A 19,854-nucleotide genomic window follows, 5' to 3' on the forward strand; every position below is an offset into this window, starting at 1 on the left:
CACTAGGATTTTAAAAAAATAAAAATAGGGGCTTACAAATTGGAAGAGAGACCATAGTCAGTTATCTTGCCCTGCTCCGTCGTCCAGCAGTAATTCCAAAACTGGTTAGGTTTAGTCCACAGTCGGTAATCTCCATCAGTATTCAGTGTACAGCCTTTCCAATTAAGTTTTGAGATAACCATGATCAATATTCTACAAGAAGATTTTCCAGGATGTATGAAATCTCTATTTAAATACTTTCTGTGAGTAATTCAATATAGAGATTTGAATTGAAGTCTCTGGCCCCTCAGAAGAGTGCTCTTACTGTGAAGCTATAGAGCACTATGGGATGAGCATCTCGGCCTCTCTTTTTGAAGCTGTTCTAATTTATGTGCTAGTGAAACATCATCTGGATCGCAGCTGAGAGTTTGAAATCACTCTTGATTCATTGGGCAGAAATTCTGAACTGAATTTCTTTTTGTTCAACCCAACATTCAAAAAAAAAAAAAAAAAAAAAAAGAAAAGTTGATTCACCCTTTGAACTGGAAAATCAGTTATTTTAGTCTATCAGATCTAAAGTATTTGGAAGGAGATTCCTTTCAGCTCGGCCTCAGATGACTCTGTGTTAGGTGTCCTCTAAAACTTCCAACACCAGTGGTAGAAGTTTTTAACAGAGCAAAGGTAATAAGAGTTTCACCAGCTGTCTAATGTAGTGATGGATAGGACAAACCGTGGGGGGATCTGGAGTGGTGCAGAGACTTTGTCTTGGATATTTAAATTGGCAAGTAGCCTGTTGAAGGGAGAAAGTCAAGGAGATGGGCTTGAGATTTGGTCATTACTTCATGCTTGAGTCGCACTGCTTTGAATAAAGAACTGGTGGGCAATATGGGATGTGTTACACAGGGAAAGACTGCACTGCCACCGTTATCCTGTCCTGCTGCCTCTACCTCTTCAGTCCTTTCCCCCTCACTGTGCTGAATGATGAATTTTCAGACTTTCAGAAACTGTAACTGAAATATTTGAAGAGTGATTTTGTAATGATTACACAGAAAAAAATTACTAACAAACTTATAGAAAAAAATGTTGTTTTGCTGAGTAAATGTTTCAAATGAGGTGGTAAAATGTTTTTTCAATTTAAAAAAAAAGCAAGGTTTTCTTTGTTCAGAATGCAATTGTAAATACTGCTGTAATTCACCTAAAAAGTGGCAGCCTTGGGTTCTGATCTATGTTACTGGGTTTAGTCACATTTAGCCAGTCACATTTAATGAGAAAGATATGAGCAGTCCTTGGAGCAATAAACTTTATCTGGGAGTCTTCTTTGCACCCTCCTTGGTCCTCCTCCTTGTCTAAAGTATGTTTCCTTCTGCGTTCTTTATTTTTGACTGCATTTTCCATGGCAGTCACTCAACTTGAAAAGCAGTTGTGAAGGAGCTTCATTCTTCCATACAGATTAGGCTTTAATTTTGGATGTGGTTTCAGAAAGCAGTAATCGATGAGAGAAGTAATAAAAAAGACAGCATGAAAATTTGAAATACACTTCCTAATATCTGAATTCTAAAAGGTGCTTAGTCAATATATAAAAGACTTTAATTTATTGTCTTTCCATTTACCATTTTGAACATGTCTTTGTCTGGAGTACATTTTTCACATATTACAAAGGCCAGTATTCTGAGTAATGCTTTACAGAGTGAGGGAATATAAAATGTTAGAATCAAATTACACATCCTGCTTTCCTCTGAGAAGTGTCAATTTGTAGTATTCTGATTGCCAGCTATCTCGTTCTCTCTCATTTTTAGTCCCTTTATCAGGGACAAATACTTTTTAAACTTCAGATCTGCAAGTTATTATTCTATATGAAAAACTGGAAAAGGAGACTATTCTGTAGTGCCTGTGGAATTCAGAATTATTTTTATAACTACTAAAAATAAGCGTCTAGACTCTCCACTGATTTTGATTTGTGATATTTGCGAATCTCGTTCATCCATAATTGTTCCAAATTTTACTTTCGGAGCTGTGTTTGGCATTTTTTTGTTTGCTTGTTTTAGTTGCAGATAAATCAGTTTATAACCTCTGTTTATATTATTATCTACAGTATTTGATGAAACATATGTTGTTTTACTTCACAAAAATGTATCATCAACCCTATCTTCCTGTCACCTGTTTCTTCTGGACCTTATGTTTTATAAATAATTCTTAATTTTATTATTTCAATCATGCTGTTATTTTATGGCTAACTTGCTAGATATGATTGTCCACAAACATGGGCCAGAATTAAACTACTGTTCCATTAATATATTTCCTACTGTCTGAAGCAGTTCCCATTTTCTCCTCTTATTTGTCTTACATTGTGCTCCTTCCCTATTGCTTTTACATCTGAGAAAGCTTTCTGTGCAAAAAAGCCATTTTTCAGTTTGTTCTGAGTCTGTATAGCTAATACAAAAAATTACTATTGAGCATAGGACTGTCCTTTATAGATACCTGGGCATGGCAGAAACTATATTGAATTTATAGTATACCATTGAAAGAAACAAGAAAGAGGTATAAATTCCTCATGAATACTGTATGCTGGGAAATTAAAAGAAATTTTCAAAGTCAGAGAAGCGAGGTTCTGGAATAACCTGGACATAGTAATAACAGAGGCAGAAGGTGGTGAGTCAGTTGTAGAATTAATGTTTATGATGAATACTCGAAGACTGTATACTGTGATTGCAGCTGGAAGCAAGTAGTTAGACAGGATGATCTAGGAATCCTTCCAGTCCTGTGTTCCTGCACACAACATAATGTGGTTGAATGTAAGGATCATGCATGGTACTTACAAAGCCATTTTGGCCCATTTTAAATTCTATCCAAAGGATCATAGAATAATTTGGGTTGGAAGGGACTTTTAAACGTCATCTAATCCAACCCCCCTGCTATGAGCAGGGACATCTTCAACTAGATCAGATTGCTCAGTGCCCCATCCAACCTGGCCTTGAATGTTTCCAGGGATGGGGCATCTACTACTTCTCTGGGCAAACCGGTCCAGTGTTTCACCACCCATATTGTAAAAAATTTCCTCTTTATATCTAGTCTGAATACCCTCTTTTAGGTTAAAACCATTACCCTTTTCCTATTGCAACAGGCCCTTCTAAAAAGTTTATCCCCACCTTTCTTATAAGCCCCCTTTAAGTATTGAAGGGCCACAGTGAGGTGTCCCCAGTGTCTTCTCTTCTCCAGCTGAACCCCCCAACTCTCTCAGCCTGTCCTCACAGGGGGGTGCTCCAGCCCCCCAAGCATCTCCGTGGCCTCCTCTGGCTCTGCTTGAGCAGGTCCGTGTCCTTCTGATGTTGGTGCCCCCAGAGCTGGACACAGCACTGCAGGGGGGTCTCATGAAAGCAGAGCAGAGGGGGAGAATCCCCTCCCTCAACCTGCTGGCCACACTGCTCTTGATGCAGCCCAGCACACGGTTGGCTTTCTGGGCTACAAGCACACATTGCTGGGTCATGTCCAGCTTTTCATCCACCATTACCCCCAAGTTGTTCTCCTTGGGGCTGCTCTCAATCCCTTCACCCTCCAGCCTGTATTGATACCAGAGATTGCCCAGACCCATGTGCAGGACCTTGCACTTGACCTTGTTGAACCTCATGAGGTTCACATGGGCCCACTTCTCGAACTTGTCCAGGTCCCTCTGGATGGCACATCCCGTCCCTCAGGAGTGTCAACTGCACCACACACCTTGGTGTCATCTGCAAACTTGTTGAGGGTACACTCGATCCCACTGTCATTGATGAAGACACTAAACAGTACTGGTCCCAGTATGGACCCCTGAGGGACACCTCTCGTCACAGCTCTCCATCTGGACATTGAGCCATTGACCACTGCCCTCTGATACCTTGAGGTTGCATGGTAGGACAAACTTTTTATTTTCTTTGTTCATTTGTCCTTATTTCCACTTTCCTCAGTTCACTTTTAGTTTTTTCTCTGTACTTTGGTTATGATTTTCCTGACTAATCCAATCACCATTTTGTGCCTTTGCCTCAGTGAAAACTAAAGTTGTGCGATTTGGTTTTCTTTATTTGCAATTCAGTGTGAGGTGGAAATACTCAATTAGCTCTCAGTATTCTAATTTAAGTAGCAGAGATGCTCTAGCTAGGCTGGCATAGAAATCTGTATGGACTAATACACCTGCTGACAAGTGCATCAAATAGATGCAGCTGATGATTATACCTGATAGTTAAGCACAGTTTTTATAGCTCTTGTGTTTCTTAACAGGCTTCCACAGTGACACCTATATATACCGCTGTCACCAATGATTTTTTTCTGTCTGTTCTTGTTAAAAGTCTAACAATCATATACTGTTTATAAACCTTTTATTATGAAAACATACTGATCTGCCTTTCTATGTGTTGGTGGTGGTCCATAGATCAGCTCTGTCTTTGATCCCTGCACCTGAGTGTAATTTCACAGTATGAACTTCAGGGATCCCTTTATCTTTCTGTACAGAATCTCTTGCAGTTTTTAAACATTTATGCAAAGTGTATAGTTATATAAGGGGCTATGTTATATTAACACCTGTATGGTATATGAATTCTGATTGAAACTGGAAATAAAGTGTGAGGGTATTAAAATGTTACCCCGTCAAGTTTAGATGAAAGATTGCTTATGGTCTTTGAAAAGAATTTTTTTAATGTAATTCCCAATTTTGGAAAGATAGGTTTAGTATTCATGTAGGTTGATGCTTTGGGCATGATTTCAGAAATCCCTGACAAGTTCGTTACAGTGTAAAAATAACTGCATTGGGTCTCAAATATAGGTTACCATAAATAATGTGTGCAGATTATGTGAACAGATAGTAGAAATGAAATAACTTAATTCTTTAAAAGTGCTATTGTACTTTCTGTCTCTTGCTCTATGTAAACCTGCAAGCACTCTCTTTTGTATTCTTTGTTGTCTTCATTCTCTGATCTTTTTTTTTTTTATTGTAAGCCTATACCATAGAATTCCCCTGTGCTGCTGACTCTCCTTGATTTGCTTTTCTTCTTTCTTATGCTATTTCATACTGGAGTACCTTTTTTAATTTTTATATTTAAATTTTTTCTGTTATTCTGGCTTGGCCACAAACCCCTAAATTGACCAAGATTAACGTACCTGTTCTCTTAAACCTAGTCAGGGTGTTGCAAAAAGGCTTTTTTTACTCTTAGCTGTGCTTCTTCTGCAGATTTTTAATAATTATATTAAGAATATGCTGTATGCCTCTATCATTTTCATAATCTGCCCATTTCCTTTATCTCAGGTTCATCAGAAAGCTGGGTGATTGGCAGGCAGCATTACCTCTTGCTATATTAATCCCCAGGCTACAGTGTGCTTGGAAATGTGCTCTGTTCAGAGCCAGGTGGTCCCTGCTTCTCTTACTGCTTCTGTCAAGTCATTCACAGACAGGAATTTAGTATAAGAAAAAGCATAAATTAGCAGGGATACAAAACTGCCCCCTTAAAACAGCTAGTGTACCAATCAATCCACTGGATTGATCAATCTCATCATCAATCCTACCCACCTCCTCACAGCGCTTCCCAGAAGTTGACATTAGTAACTTGCTGCTCCTGTTCTCAGAGCTTGTTGGGAATTTTTGATAAATTTTGTTACGAAAACATGGCTTGCTGGAAGATATCAACCCTTTGAAACTGAAATTTATCTCAAAAAATATCAATTTCAACTAAACTTTTCATTGGGCAATTTTTTCATGTGATAATAAAGAATGATGGAACTGATTCTAATTATGATTTTGAACTTAGTTCACAGTGCCTAGGGCATAGATATAATCTACCCACTAACTTGCTTGGCTCTGCAGTATTTCTAAGCTCTTCAACCCCCAGAATGAAAGTTATATCCAGAATGATGGAATCTGTCAGCCTAGTTTTCTTAGAGCACTTCCTTTTCTATGTCTGTTAGAAAGTTGTTTGTGCTTTTCAAATGTTGTTCCTTTCTATACCTGATAAATTTCACTCAAGTTTATTAATCACAATTCTCTTTACAATTCATAAATTGTTATGCAGAAACTCATTAAATGATTAAATTCAAGACTTTAATTGCTAGGACTCACAGAAAAAGATTTTTCTTTGTCAGTTATGTTCATTTAGTCCTTTATTACAATAATTATTTTAATAATTTTACTATGCACAGTTCACCAAAAAGATGGCATTTTTTCCTGGTAATTGCCACTGTAGTTATTTGCAGGTTTTTTTATGTGATGACATATTCTACTCATTTTGAATGTGCTTCTTGTCTCAGTTCTGCAGCTATCTGGTAAAGAAAGGAAACACTGATTTTTAATTAGAAATCTCAAATTTTTAGAATAAACATAGAAGTTGTGGAAAAACTATTAGCTGAACAAAGAAACAACAGGCTTCCTGCAGTTCTGAATCACACATCCCAGTATATTGCTGCATGGCAGAAATCTGTTCTGCTTTGTACTGACAGACAGTCCTGCCACTTCCAGTGTGTGAACGACCAGACAAGCACACCCAGGTTTCCTTGAAAAGGATATTATTGGGTTCAGTCCCAACAGCAGTGTGAGAGCAGACGAGCTTGTGTACAGCCTTGGACAATCAGGTTTGTCAGGCCACTGGAACAAAGCAAGGCGAGAGTCAATTTGGCAATACAGATGCTACTTTGAGAGAAAAAGATACATTTTCCTTGTCTTCTGTAGAACATTGAAGTTCAGCTGCATGACTTTTCCCAGGGTACAAATAAGGCCACGTTATAATTCAGCTGAGTTTAAATTTTTAGATTTCTTTCTGTATTTATTGATATCTTAAAAGGCCCAGTGTGCTTTCATGTTCTCTAGCACCAACCACAATGTTGAACATCTAAAATGTTCGTGTGGATGTTCATGAACTCCCCGGTTCAGTGAAGGCTAATCGGTTGTTTAGTTTATCCCTGAAGGATGTTAAACTGCAGAGTAGCTGAGAGCTGCAGACAAAGAGGGATTAGAAATGGTAATGTATTCTCACATCCAAAACAATTTACTTTTGAATTGAAATTTAATTAATGGTTTATTGTACTTAAGTGTATCAGTGATGTTTCAAATGCACTATTACTCTGACTATTAATTAGAAAAGTTCTTTCTAAAATGTAACGTTTGTGAAATAATTGTTTTAGATTGTCATAGATAGGTGGCTAAATATCTTAAAGTTCTCTATTCTTGGTATTTTACTGTCCCTTAGGAATGAAGTAGCTCAGTTAATTAAAATTACATATTTTAATGGTTTATGAAGTGAATGAGATGGTGTGCTCTTGAATCTAAATGCGAATATTGAATCTAAAATGCATACTAGCTTTAAGGATATCCATTGTGCTTTAAAATACATAGTGATTCATCTTCCATCACTCTGTCTAAATGACAAACGTGAAGTGAGTCAAATTTAAGTGAACTAGATTGTCTGTATAATCAATTCCAGAGAGATGTAGCTCTGGTAGCTGAAATGTAATGGGAAAAGATCAGGCTAGATCATATATGGCCTTTTCTGGCCTTGAAATCTATTAATATGATGAGAACAGTGGTCTTTCTTCCACAGACAGAGAACAAAATCCCAACAGCAAGTGAAAGGACAAATGAGTTTAGGGGACATAGTAGTAAAGATTTAGAAGAAAAGTATTAGGGAAGGGAAGATGAAAATTTAATAGCCATTTGTGTGAAGCTTCGGGAATTCTGAATATAATTTTAAATACATATTTATATTTAGTAGGTATGCAGCATTTTTCGGTATGAAAATACTTTACAAATTACTTTCCAGATTTTAACAAATGCTTATACAATGTCAAATAGAGATTACTACTGAAATGAACTATTTTCAGTTTCGTGTTTGCATCCTGAAGGGTTTGGATTTGTTTGTTTTAATGACAAGACAGCATCCATGAGGAAAGGATTAAAAAAACCTGCTTACATTATTTAAATATACCCTATGAACAATTATGGGTTATTCAAATCTATCATATTATCACAGTATCATCAACACTGTTCTATATGGAATCTGCAACTCTCTACATTATTATAATTTAGAACAGCTTCATAGCAGTACTTTTGCTCTAATTACAAGGAAAGCGCTCTAAAATAATTAGGTCATGGATCAGTTGTCACATCTTTTTAGTCTTGGACATGTAGAACAAAATACAAAATCTAAAAGAGTTGGATTTATTAGGCCATAGCTTTATTAATTTCTTCCATTTGAGAACTGCTCAGGAACGGTACATACAATCAAGCTGTCATTGTTTCCTTAATTATTTCCAGGTGTTTGGAGTATTGTCAGCATCCCTGACTGATCATAGCTGTTCTCTGGATTGCTGCTTTGTGCCCACCATCTTCTGTCTCTTAATAAACACTTCAAGGCTTTGGAAAAATGGCATTTCCTCAGTGCATTAATCATTAAAAGCGTTAGTCCATTCCTTTCTTCATAGGTAAATGCTTACCTTTAAGTCTGCTTACGATTCCAGATGTTCCAGTAGCCCAACACAGCATGTTTATGCACCCCTGCCAAAAAATGAGCCAGTAATTAACATTAGAACCTCTCAGCCATCCCTTTACTCTTTTTTTCCTGTATGCCATCCCTAGCAAATTCCACTAGGCTAAAATAGGAATTGGTTTTTCAAAAACATGGATCAGAAGATATCTTCTTTACGCATGATAAGCCAAATCAATTATTTTCATAGCAAATGGTGTATAAAAATTGACAACTTTTTGTGTGTGTATATAAAGTGTATCTATCTTCACAGGGCTTTTTTTGTAAACTGCTTGGAATCAAACTCATACTTTATTATTTAAATGCATTTTACAATTAGTTTTCAATGTGTTTTCAGCCCATCATGTTGTTTGTCTGATGTAAGGGAAGACAGTTCAATTTGTGGAGCAAGTAGAAAATGGGTAGTTTTTTGTCTGTTTTTTTTGCCAGCTTGTTGAAAACGAGTTTACCATAGTGGGAAATGTCTGCCATAGTCGGCATAGTGAAGGCAGCAGGAGTGTGTATGTGTTTGTTGGGCAAAGGAAACACAATTATTACCACTCCAACTTAGTCATGTATCATAACTTTTAAACAGGATTCCTGTTCTGTATCCATAAAAAAAAGGGACTGTGCCTTTGTTTTTCAAGATACTGCAGATAACATATTAAGCCATGATCAAAATATTTGGGTTTTTTTTGTCGCTACTGCTAAACATTATGTGATTGCACCTGAAGAAAAGAGTTGATAAGATCCAGGGAGTGGATCATCTTGACTTCCAGTGTTAAGAAATTGTACAGTTCAGGCTTTGTTCCAGCACCATCATGGTACCAGCCGTTGTGCATGCTTCTGAAGTTGTTTGGTATCTGGAGGAAGGAGAGATTTCCCTGAATCACAGAGGCTGGGAGGGACCTTTAGAGATAGTCTAGTTCATTGAGCCTGCTTAAAGCAGGGTCAGCTAGAGCAGGTTGCCCAGAACTGTGTCCAGTCAGGTTTTGGATATCTCCACTTCCACGGGGAAGCATATTCTGGTTTTCGATCACTCTCAAAACAAAAATAAATAATAAACCCAAAGGAAAATCCATTTTAATCTATCACCATTGTGTCTTATCCTTTTATTAGTTACCTTTGAGAAAAGCCTTGTTCTTCATTCCCTCCTATCAGGTGTTTGTATGCACGGATGAGATCTCCCTGAGCCATCCAGCTCTCTCAGCCTGTCCTCATATGACAGATACTTCAATCCCTTAGTTATCTAGTGGCCCTTTGGTTTTTACCCCAGTATGCCCATGTCTGTCTTCTATTGGAGAACCCAGCGCTGGACACAGCACTTCAGGCATGTTCTCCCCTGTGCCAAATAGAGAAGGGTCACCTCCCTGTGACCTCGCTGGCAGCACTGTTCCTAATGCAGTCCAGGATGCTGTTGACCTTTGCCGCAAGGGTGCACTGCTGGTTCATGTTCATGTTGTTATCCACCAAGATCCTTGGGTCCTCCTCTGCAAAGCTGTCTTCCAGGTTGTTGGCCCCTCAGCATGTACTGGGGTTTCTCCTGCCCAGTCACAGCACTTTGCCTTTCACTTTATTGAGCTTTATTAATTTTCTGTTTGCCCATTTCTCTGGGGTGTTGAGGTCCCTCTGAATGGCAGCACAACCATCTTGGGGTATCAACTACACCTCCAAGTTTTGTGTCATTAACAAACATGCTCTCTGTCCCATCATCTAGGTCACTAATGAAGAGGTTAAAAGGTCTTGGCTCCAGTATCATTAACCCATGGGATACTCCACTAGTGACTTGCCTCCAGCTGGACTTCCTGCCACTGATCACGACTCAGACCAGCAGCTTGTCCAATTTTCAATGCCCCTCACTATCCACTTAAGAAACTCACATTTCATCAGTTTATCTATGAAGATGTTATGGGAGATAGTGTGAAGAGTCTTACTAGAGACAAGATAAGCAACATGATGTGTCACTTAAGGACAAAATTGTGTCACTTAGGGACATAGTTTAGCGGTGGACTTGGCAGTGTTAGGTTTATGGTTGGACTTCATAATCTTAAAGGTCTTTTCCAACATAAATTATTCTATTCTATAACTGCTCTCCTTGTGTTCAAGGGTCAGGTTGGACAGGGCTTTGAGAAACCTGATCTAGTGAAAGATGTCCCTGCTGATGGCAGAGGAGTTGGACTAGGTGATCTTTAAAGGTTCAGTGCAACCCAAACCATTCTATGATTCTCCTTGTCATCTCCTCGTAGGAGGATATCAGATTGATTGGACATGGTTTCCTGTTCATAAATTAATACTGAATATTCCCAATCACCTTCCTTTCCTTCATAAATTTGGAAATGGCTTCCAGGAGTATTTGCTCCATCTCTTTTAAGAGGGATCAAGGTGAGGCTGGCTGGCCTGTAGCTCTCTGGATCCACTTTCTTTCCCTTCTCAATGAAAGGAGTGACATTTGCTGTCTTCCAGTCTTAAGGAAGGTGCCCCAATCAATCACCATGACCTTTCAAAGATAATTGAGAATGAACTGGGGCAACTTCCTTGGTATCTGTGAGTGTGCTCCATCAGGTCTTACAGACTTAGGCGTGTCCAGTCTACTTAAATGTTCCCTAACCAAGGGTAAGCCTGCCTGCCACCTTTCCCACTGTGCTCAAGGGCCTGGGATTCCCAAAGACAAGTCTTACCTGTAAAGGCTGGTTATTTAGCCTGGTTATTATTTTTGTAAATGTTAGTAATCTGTTACTCCACTTAATATGGCCACGCTGGTATTTTTAAACAGGTTTTTGTCAGAATATTTGTTTGTAAATTAAATCCTATGACAGGCCACATTTACAGAAATAGCATGGTTGCTTTTTTGTCAGTTACATTTGCAGGTTGTTTATGTTTTGAAAAAAGTCATGTCATCATCCTTTAATTTCTCTTTGATATACATGTATAGATATGTACATATATTTTTGTGTGTGTATTTGTCTAAGAAGATCACGGAATACTTAACATTTCTGTTGTTTATTAACACTTTCCCTAGCTACTGGTATAATAAAAATATTTTCAGTTAAAAAAAGAAACAATCAGCCTAATAGTTTCCAGAAATATATTCAGAAAATTTAAAATTTCTGAATGAATGTGTGTGGATCTATAGAGCTTTTAAATATATATATATGTATATAAAATTATAGGAAAAAATGTATAGAGTTATTGACTTCATCTGGTTTTCTGCTTTTTTTCCCCCCTCAGGTTGATTTTTCACTTTTGTTATGTAGTAATCACTTAACACCTTTTCAGTTGTTTGGGGCCTTATTCCATTTTAAGACTTTAATGATGAGAAGTAGAAATTTGAATAAGATTCAGCATGAGACATGCAGTGGATTGTACATTCCTTTTGCCCTTTTGGTTTTTGGAATGTTTTTGGGTTAGACTGAATCATGCAGAATTTTGGTGCCTTTTGCAAATCATCTGTTGATAGTTTTTTGCAGAAGTTATGCTTGTAGTACTTGAATTACCTTAAACAGATAATCAGGTGACTTTTATGTGTATGTGATTTTGGTTAAACACATGTAAAGACATCTTTAACTGTTCCTATATGAGTGCCTGAATTTAATATCCAAAATGAAATCTTATTTTAAAAAGCTAAGGGAAAAGGGGCTTTTTTTTGAGAATCAGGTCTAAAAGACTCAATTTCTAGGTGCTGTAACTTTGTTAGGAGAAAGTGACTGAGTATGGGTAAATCTAATCTTGCATTACCCCTCAAGGAAAGATAGATAGAGTAGGTCCCCCAATTAATTCCTGTCAAACCAAGCTAAGTGGTTTGATAGTGATGTTGGGAGACAGTAACTGTAAGTTTGAACCTTCTCAAGCTGATGAGATCCCAGAACCTAAATAACTTTGGACACATCATCTAGTCATTACTCAAGTGCAGAAAAGTGGCTTGTTGTAATGGCTGTTGTCAGATTCACGGAATCAGAGAATGGTTGAAGTTGGAAGGGACCTCTGGAAGGTCATCTGGCCCAACACCCCTGCTCAGGCAGGGCCACCCAGAACCAATTGCCCAGGACCATGTCCAGGTGGCTTTTGAATGTCTCCAAGGATGGAGACTTGCAACCACCCTGGGCAACCTGTGCCAGTGCTTGGTCACCCTCACAGTCAAAGTGTTGCCTGATGTTCAGAGGGACCCTCCTGTGTCTCAGTTTGTGCCCGTTGCCCCTTGTCCTGTCACTGGGCACCAGTGAAAAGAGGCTCTGTCCTCTTTGCACCCACCCTTCAGGTATTTACTCGTAGTACCATACCAGTATTCATTAGAATTCAGGAATGAAGCTGAATTTCACTGTTAGGTTTTCTGTTGTTGGTGGGGTTTTTTGGGGGTGGGTTTTCATTTGGGTTTTTGCCTTTTTTTTTTTTTTTTCTATTTTTTTTTTTACGATAAGCATTTCTTATGTGGCTAGTAGGGACTTTCTCCACTGAATGTTCCAGGTTTTTTAAATCACTTTCTAACCCAACTAAGACTCTTCATTTACAAAATGTAAATTAAATGCACACTTTTTTCTTAAAGCAATTTAGTGCGTGGGTGTTAGCAAGAAAGTGGCGGACACTGTGTCTGACAAAAAAGGTATATGAATCCTTCAAGGTATCAGGTGAAGTATTTCTCGTAGCTACAAATGATATGTCCTAGAAAACTGCAGTTTTTATCACATATATTCCAGAAACATAATTGTTTCATAGGGCTGCTGTAATGATTATAGGAATGGATATTCTATGCAATAAGGGGAGACTGAAGTACTGCCTTTAATCTGTCATGGCTCATTGCAAAAATGCATGAAGCGAAAAAGGGACAATAGGGAGCATAGTGGAAGAAGAATACTTACTTAAATTGAAGGACAAATGGGGCATGAGAAGAAATGGATATAAATTATCTACAAATACAGTCAGTATGGCATTAAAGTGTCTCTAATGAAAAAAACCTGTCAGATTCTGGAGTTCATTTTAGAATGAGTTTCCTACTTCCAGTAGGATTAATTGGGGTTAAATGTCTGAGCTGTTTCTAAGATGGAAGCTTGATAAGTTTATGAGTGTAGTTATTATCATATTAAGATAATTATTAATTATATTATGACATGACTGTCTGCCATGGCAAGGAAGCAGACCTGATGACTCAAGATGTCTGTGTTTCTTGCGTTGACCTAATTTTCCCTGAAAGTAATTTAATATAGATTACAGAATAACTTGAAATGAATTTGGAAAGAAATGGATAACTGAAAGTAGGGTTGGCTTTTTCCAGATAAAAACATTTCTCTGAAAAATAATTTGACTAGCTGTAGCTCCGACATTACCTTTGGCCTAAGAGTGGTTTGATACCATTGCTGTACAAGGATAAAAACGTGTTAATTGGCACCGAGATAGACAATTCTTCCTCCCCCATAACAGCTAGTTTTCTAGGTTATTAGATTTTAAATCATGAACTACTAGTTTTTTGTAAGTTTTAAACAAGCTGCAAGGAATTTTTATATTAATACTTTTTTGATTTTCTTATTTGTTTATATCTATTTAATATTTTCTACTTAATTATTTTGGAGAAGATTTATTTCACCTAACTTTAGCTTTCTAAGATCAAATAATTAATCCAAGGATTTTAAACTGGTTTTTTGACCCTCCATGTATTTTCCCTCTGTCCACCAGTGTTGATTTTCAAATATATTTGCTAGCTATATCTCCTTGGATAGTCAAGCCTAAGAAGATTATTTTCCTGCCTGCTTTCCTGGAGCCACTGGCCAATTATCAAATATTATTTCCTTCTTTCATAGTTCAATATTAATATTTATCTGAAGCTACAGACTGATAATTTGGCAGAAAATGGTAAAATCTCTTCAGTACCAAAATGGAAGTTAAACAATTTGGATGCATCTGATTCCAAAATCCAAACCTTGATTTGGCTGCCATTTAATCTTCAATAGATCTAAAGTTCAAGTATTTTCAGATACAAAAGTTTTGTTGCTGGATGCTCAGAGTCACTTTCATCTCATCTGAATCCAACTTAGAGCTTAAATAATGGAAGGCCTTACTGGGATTTTTATACAGTTGCATGTATCCCCCTGAGTTCAATCAGCTAGATATGCCTTAAGAGTGCATATTGGATCAAACTTTCTGCAAAAAGCTTGGATAGTTGCTTTCCTTTAATAAATAACAGAAGGGAGGATGATGCCTTCCCAATTGTTACACTGATTAGATGAATCCAGTTGACCACATTTTGGATCAAATTTCCAAGTTAGGAAATCCAAATCTAACCCTTGCCCACATGCTAGAGTCTAAGCTGTTCTGTGGTTGCTCTCAACCTCTCCTTTTACATGGAATATTTTGAGTCACTGACTCAGAAATAATAAAAAAAGAAAGATTTGTGGTGATTTCATTCCCAATTTTTAGCACACTCTCAGCCAAGAGTTGTTGATGAATTTTCCCAATAACTGTTTGATTTATAGTATGTGTCAGAAAATCTTTGTGGCCTCAGAGTCCTTGTTCCTAGTTTTAGTGATTTTTGGCACAGGGGTAAAATGCATGGGAATGTAGGTACAGCAAACTGTGGTCCTCCTCCGCAGAAACCTTGTTGTTTCTCTTCAGAGACCAGGTACCTAGAACTTTGACTCTGCAATGCTGAGCAATATAACATTTAAGCATGTTTAGAAATTTGTTTTGTTTTCTCTTCTCTTTATCTGACAATGATAACACATTCATTGTCTTTTAAGAAATCTTTTGAGAATTTTGGCAACCTTATGGAAATCTAAGAAAAGTATGCAGCCTTAGAAATGAGCCATTTGAATTTTTGTACTGAAATTGTATATGATCAGCTTATCAACCCAGATACACTGCACACAAATTATAATAAGAACACACAGTCCTAATGGTAATATAAGAAGGAAAAGAGTTCTGATGGGAATTATTCACTGTGTCTGTCTTAAGTCTCTCCCCCACTATTTGCATTGTCTTATGGGAAGTTATGCCATCTGGGTTTTTTTTCAATGTTGTTATAATGGTCTTAAAAGCAATGTAAATATGCTTTGATTTCACATTAGAAGTACTTTCTGTCTGAGTTTCTACACTGGAGACAACCAGGATTTAAAAAAAATTTTTAATAATAGCAAAGTTTGGGTGAATATAAAATCTCATTTGAAATGGTGTTTGCTCCTCTTTCAGCCTGATTTCCTAGGAAAATGAAGCTTTCATAATTGTTGATCTGTTGGTAACTCCTAATATATTTAAATTGCTGTCCATTTTCAACATAGGCAAAAAAATGTAGACATAAAAAGTTTAAAAAATCATCAACTGGAGAGCAAGTCAGGTACAACTCAACATTGTCTTTGTCACCGGCTGTTTGGGCAGCACACACGTAGTCCTGCCAAGGCAGAGCATGTGCTGTTTCTCTCTGAAAGTGTTATGGAGAAAACACGATGGAGTGGGTTTTCAGGCAGTATAGTAGCAAGATAGGTGAAAATTAACACAAAGCTGTTAATTCAGCTGCACAGGGATAAACTATTATTATAGGAATTAACAAAATTGTGGTTTGAAAAGGTTATAACAACCAATCTTCAATATAGAAATGGTGAAAGTTCAGCATTAGAGAATGCTGAATTTTAAAAAAAGCAACTTGCATACAGAGCTTTCTTTCAGCAAAGGGTAACAGTATAAAGAAAATGAAGCCAGCAGCTCGTCTTAAAAATCAGTTTTTGCTACAACATAATCCCAGGTAATGCATTGATGGGATTGTATTCCATCGCTGGGCTGACTCACTTGAAATACTTTTAACAAGTCTGCACAGCAGAACATGATGTATTTTGGGGATACCCAAGCTGGTCTGAAGTTAGTAAAGCTGCATAATGGCAGGGCAGCCCTACACAGCTACACTAGCTTGGATCTTGCGTCACCAGTGTGGCACAGTGTAACCTAATTAGAACTGGCTCTAAGCAAGACTTATCAGCCAGTACATGACAGTGTGCAGATAAACCTAAGTTGCTTCTGACCACAGAGACAGCAAGTGCCTGGGATTTGGGTTTAGAGGTTTCTGTGCTGGGTTGTCTTCCATAGCCATTTGAGGTCCTTTACAATACATGTTTTCCTCATAGGTTGCATTAATAGTAAGATCTCTGAATTTCTATTTTCTCATGCAAGTTTTTTTCTCCCATTTCTTTAATTATGAAGGAAGATGATGCATTTTCTCTTCGTTATTTTTCAGCTGACACTGTTAAGTGGTAAGGTGGTGTAATCACCCATTTCCTACAAGGATGAAAGTAGATACTCACTTGATGGATGTTTTCCCTGTGGTCTAGAATAACATTCTTTTAGTTCATAATAATTTTTAAGATTGCAGGTTACTCAAAAAAATTCTTATAACCTTTTTGATTTAGTGAATTTTTCTGGGGGCCTCAGCATTTATTATATAAAGTTTATTTTATGTATTCTAGTCAATTCATCTTTGATGTTCACATCACAGAATCACAGAATCAGCTAGGTTGGAAAGGACCTTGAAGATCATCTAGTCCAACCATTAACCTAACACTGCCAGTTCCCATCTACACCATATCTCTCAGTGCTATGTCGACCCTACTCTTAAGCACCTCCAGGGATGGGGACTCCACCACCTCCCTGGGCAATCCATTCCACTGCCTAATACAACTAGGAATTAGCTGGATTTCAGTCCTGATGTTACAATAATGCTTGTTGTATAGTTATTAGTGTAAATATTTAGACTTTAGTTTTAATGATAGGTCCAGGTTCCTTTTCCTACATCTAGAACCATATTCTTTTGCAAGTAACTTATGAACTAGAAACGCATCATTCTGTTTTCCAGATGATTAGTGAAAAACTTATTTTTTAGGTGTCTGAAATTGTTTTGGAAAATTATGAGCTAATATATGTTCTACATTTCTGTATGGTCTATGTGCTATATTGTTGCAGAAATCCCTTCCCTTTCTTCTGTGAGTCATATATGAAAGGAAAAGATACATGCCATTCATTTTCAATTACCACTGCATTAAACTATTAGTTTATTTGACTTCCTGTGGCATGCTGTTTATTTTTCATTCACAAAGTCTTTCTTACATAGCAGAATTTACCTGATCTCCTTGTGATATTAACCACATTTCTGTGTAATTTCATATAATGTTTACCTTTTTGGTTGAGATTTGTGTTCTGTGTTGTCTTAAATTAGATTATCAAAACTTTGGAAGATGGTTATGACTTTTAAAAATCTTATATGTCCAGTTATGTAACTTATTCTTTGCTGTAAATAAGGGGGGAAAAAGTTCCCACTTTCTGATTCGAGGGTCTTTGCCACTGGTATCTTGCCTACTTCTCTGAATGCATTGCGCAGTCCCTTTCCAATCAGATATTTCCTTCAGTTTCTCCCTGTCCTCTTTTTGCTACCGTATTCCAACCTAGTTCTAGTCTTACTCCTTTAAAAGCAATATTTCCTTTAGTAGCTGAAAGATATTAGATCTCAGCTTTACAGAAAGAACTCAAGCCCTTTCAGTGCTGGGAGCATTAAGTACTGTTTATTCTTTCTTAATACTTCCATCTGCTAAAAAAGTAATGGTAAAGTTCATCCTTAAAAATCTTGATTTAGTTACCAAGAACCACATTGAATAAGATGCTTAATTAAACAGGAATAATGTGTCCAGGCATCAGCATGTTTCATTTGTTATACAAGAGAGTGTTTTGCTTCATCCACAGAGAGGCAGCAATAGGGATATCTGGGCAGTTTGGGATGGTGAATAGTTAGAGTGAGTGGAGGAGACTGGGCAGTAAAATCGTAGCAGTGATGGTCACAAAGGGAATCATGAGATTCAGTAAGGCTGAGCACTGGGTCCTGCACTTGGGTCACAACAACACCACGCAACACTACAGGCTTGGGGAAGAGTGGCCTGAAAACTCCCCGGTGGAGAAGGACCTGGGGGTGTTGGTTGACAGCCAGAGTCTGTCAATTAGCCAGCAGTGTGCCCAGGTGGCCAAGAAGGCCAATAACATCCTGGCTTGTGTCAGCAATAGCATGGCCAGCAGGACTAGGGAAGGGATCGTCCCCTTGTACTCAGCACTGGTGAGGCCGCACCTCAAATACTGGGTTCAATTTTGGGCCCCTCACTACAAGAAAGACCTTGAGGTGCTGGAGGGTGTCCAAAGAAGGGCAACGAAGCTGGTGAAGGGTCTGGAGCACAGGTCTGATGGGGAGCGGCTGAGGGAACTGGGGGGGGGTTTAGTCTGGAGAAGAGGAGGCTGAGGGGAGACCTCATGGCCCTCTACAACTCCCTGAAAGGAGGTTGTAGCAGGATGGGTGTCTGTCTCTTTTCCCTAAGTAACAAGTAACAGGACAAGAGGAAATGGCCTCAAGTTGTGTCAGGGGAGGTTTAGACTGGATATTAGGAAAAATTTCTTCCCTGAAAAGGTTGTTAAGCACTGGAACAGGCTGCCCAGGGAAGGGGTTGAGTCACCATCCCTGGGAGTATTTAAAAGATATGTAGATGTGGCACTTAGGGACATGGTTTAGTGGTGGACTTGGAAGTACTAGGTTATTGGTTGGATGTGATGATTTAGGTCTTTTCCAATCTAAATGATTCTGTGATTGGGGGGAAAAAACCCAATCTTTAATAGGAGTGATAGCTCATCCAGGTGGAGGAGAGCAGAGTAAGTATCTGAGCAAGAAGGCAAAGACTGGGAGCAGGAGTGAAGGAGAAGGATGTAGTTTGAAGGCAGAATTGTAGAGAGATGCAACTAGGATGGTACTGTTGGGGTGCTCTGTCCCATCCTCCCTACCAGCACAGGTGAGTTCTATATTTCTAGAATACATGCTGCTGTTTTTCTTGTGTTGTGCTGGTTGGACTCAGCAGTCTGTCTTGGTGTTTTGGTTCCCTTTTTAGTTGTTACAGCTGACTGCTCTAGAAGAACAACAGTTTGGGAATAAAGTCAGAGAGTATTGAGGCAGTTGCAACACGTTTTTAAAAAAAATTCTGAACAATTCAGTATTTGGTAACTAAGCCATTAGTTTTTTCCTAACAGCAGTTACTTTATTTAGTGAGTTGTTTATACTTTCTGGAAAAAAAGTACAAGTGTAAAACTTACCTTTAATTACCTTTTTTTTTTTTTTTTTCTTTCCAATTTTAGGAGAAACAATGAGAATCGCCTCTTCGGAGTTTGCTGATGACCCATGCTCCTCGGTGAAGCGGGGCACCATGGTGCGGGCTGCTCGTGCCTTGCTTTCTGCTGTCACTCGCTTACTCATCCTGGCTGATATGGCTGATGTCATGAGGCTTCTATCACATCTGAAAATTGTATGCATTGTTATTATTCTGTATTCTTTTTACATGTTTTCTGTGTAGAAAAATAGGGAACAGATCAGTAATGGATGTCACTGTTCACATTTCTTACTCTATTT

General features: G+C 38.0%; 1 protein-coding gene across 3 annotated transcripts in view; it reads left to right on the forward strand.

Annotated features, from left to right (window-relative positions):
• Window positions 1–19,854, forward strand: part of CTNNA2 (catenin alpha 2) — a 524,441-nt gene that overhangs the window by 113,954 nt on the left and 390,633 nt on the right. For all 3 annotated transcript variants that reach the window (XM_074865479.1, XM_074865476.1, XM_074865477.1), the window contains exon 4: window positions 19,584–19,750. In XM_074865479.1, the coding sequence (XP_074721580.1) occupies window positions 19,584–19,750 (167 nt within the window). The remainder of the gene's footprint in view (window positions 1–19,583; window positions 19,751–19,854) is intronic.

The sequence above is a fragment of the Strix uralensis genome, chromosome 4, assembly GCF_047716275.1.
Source record: "Strix uralensis isolate ZFMK-TIS-50842 chromosome 4, bStrUra1, whole genome shotgun sequence".
Lineage (NCBI taxonomy): Eukaryota > Metazoa > Chordata > Aves > Strigiformes > Strigidae > Strix > Strix uralensis.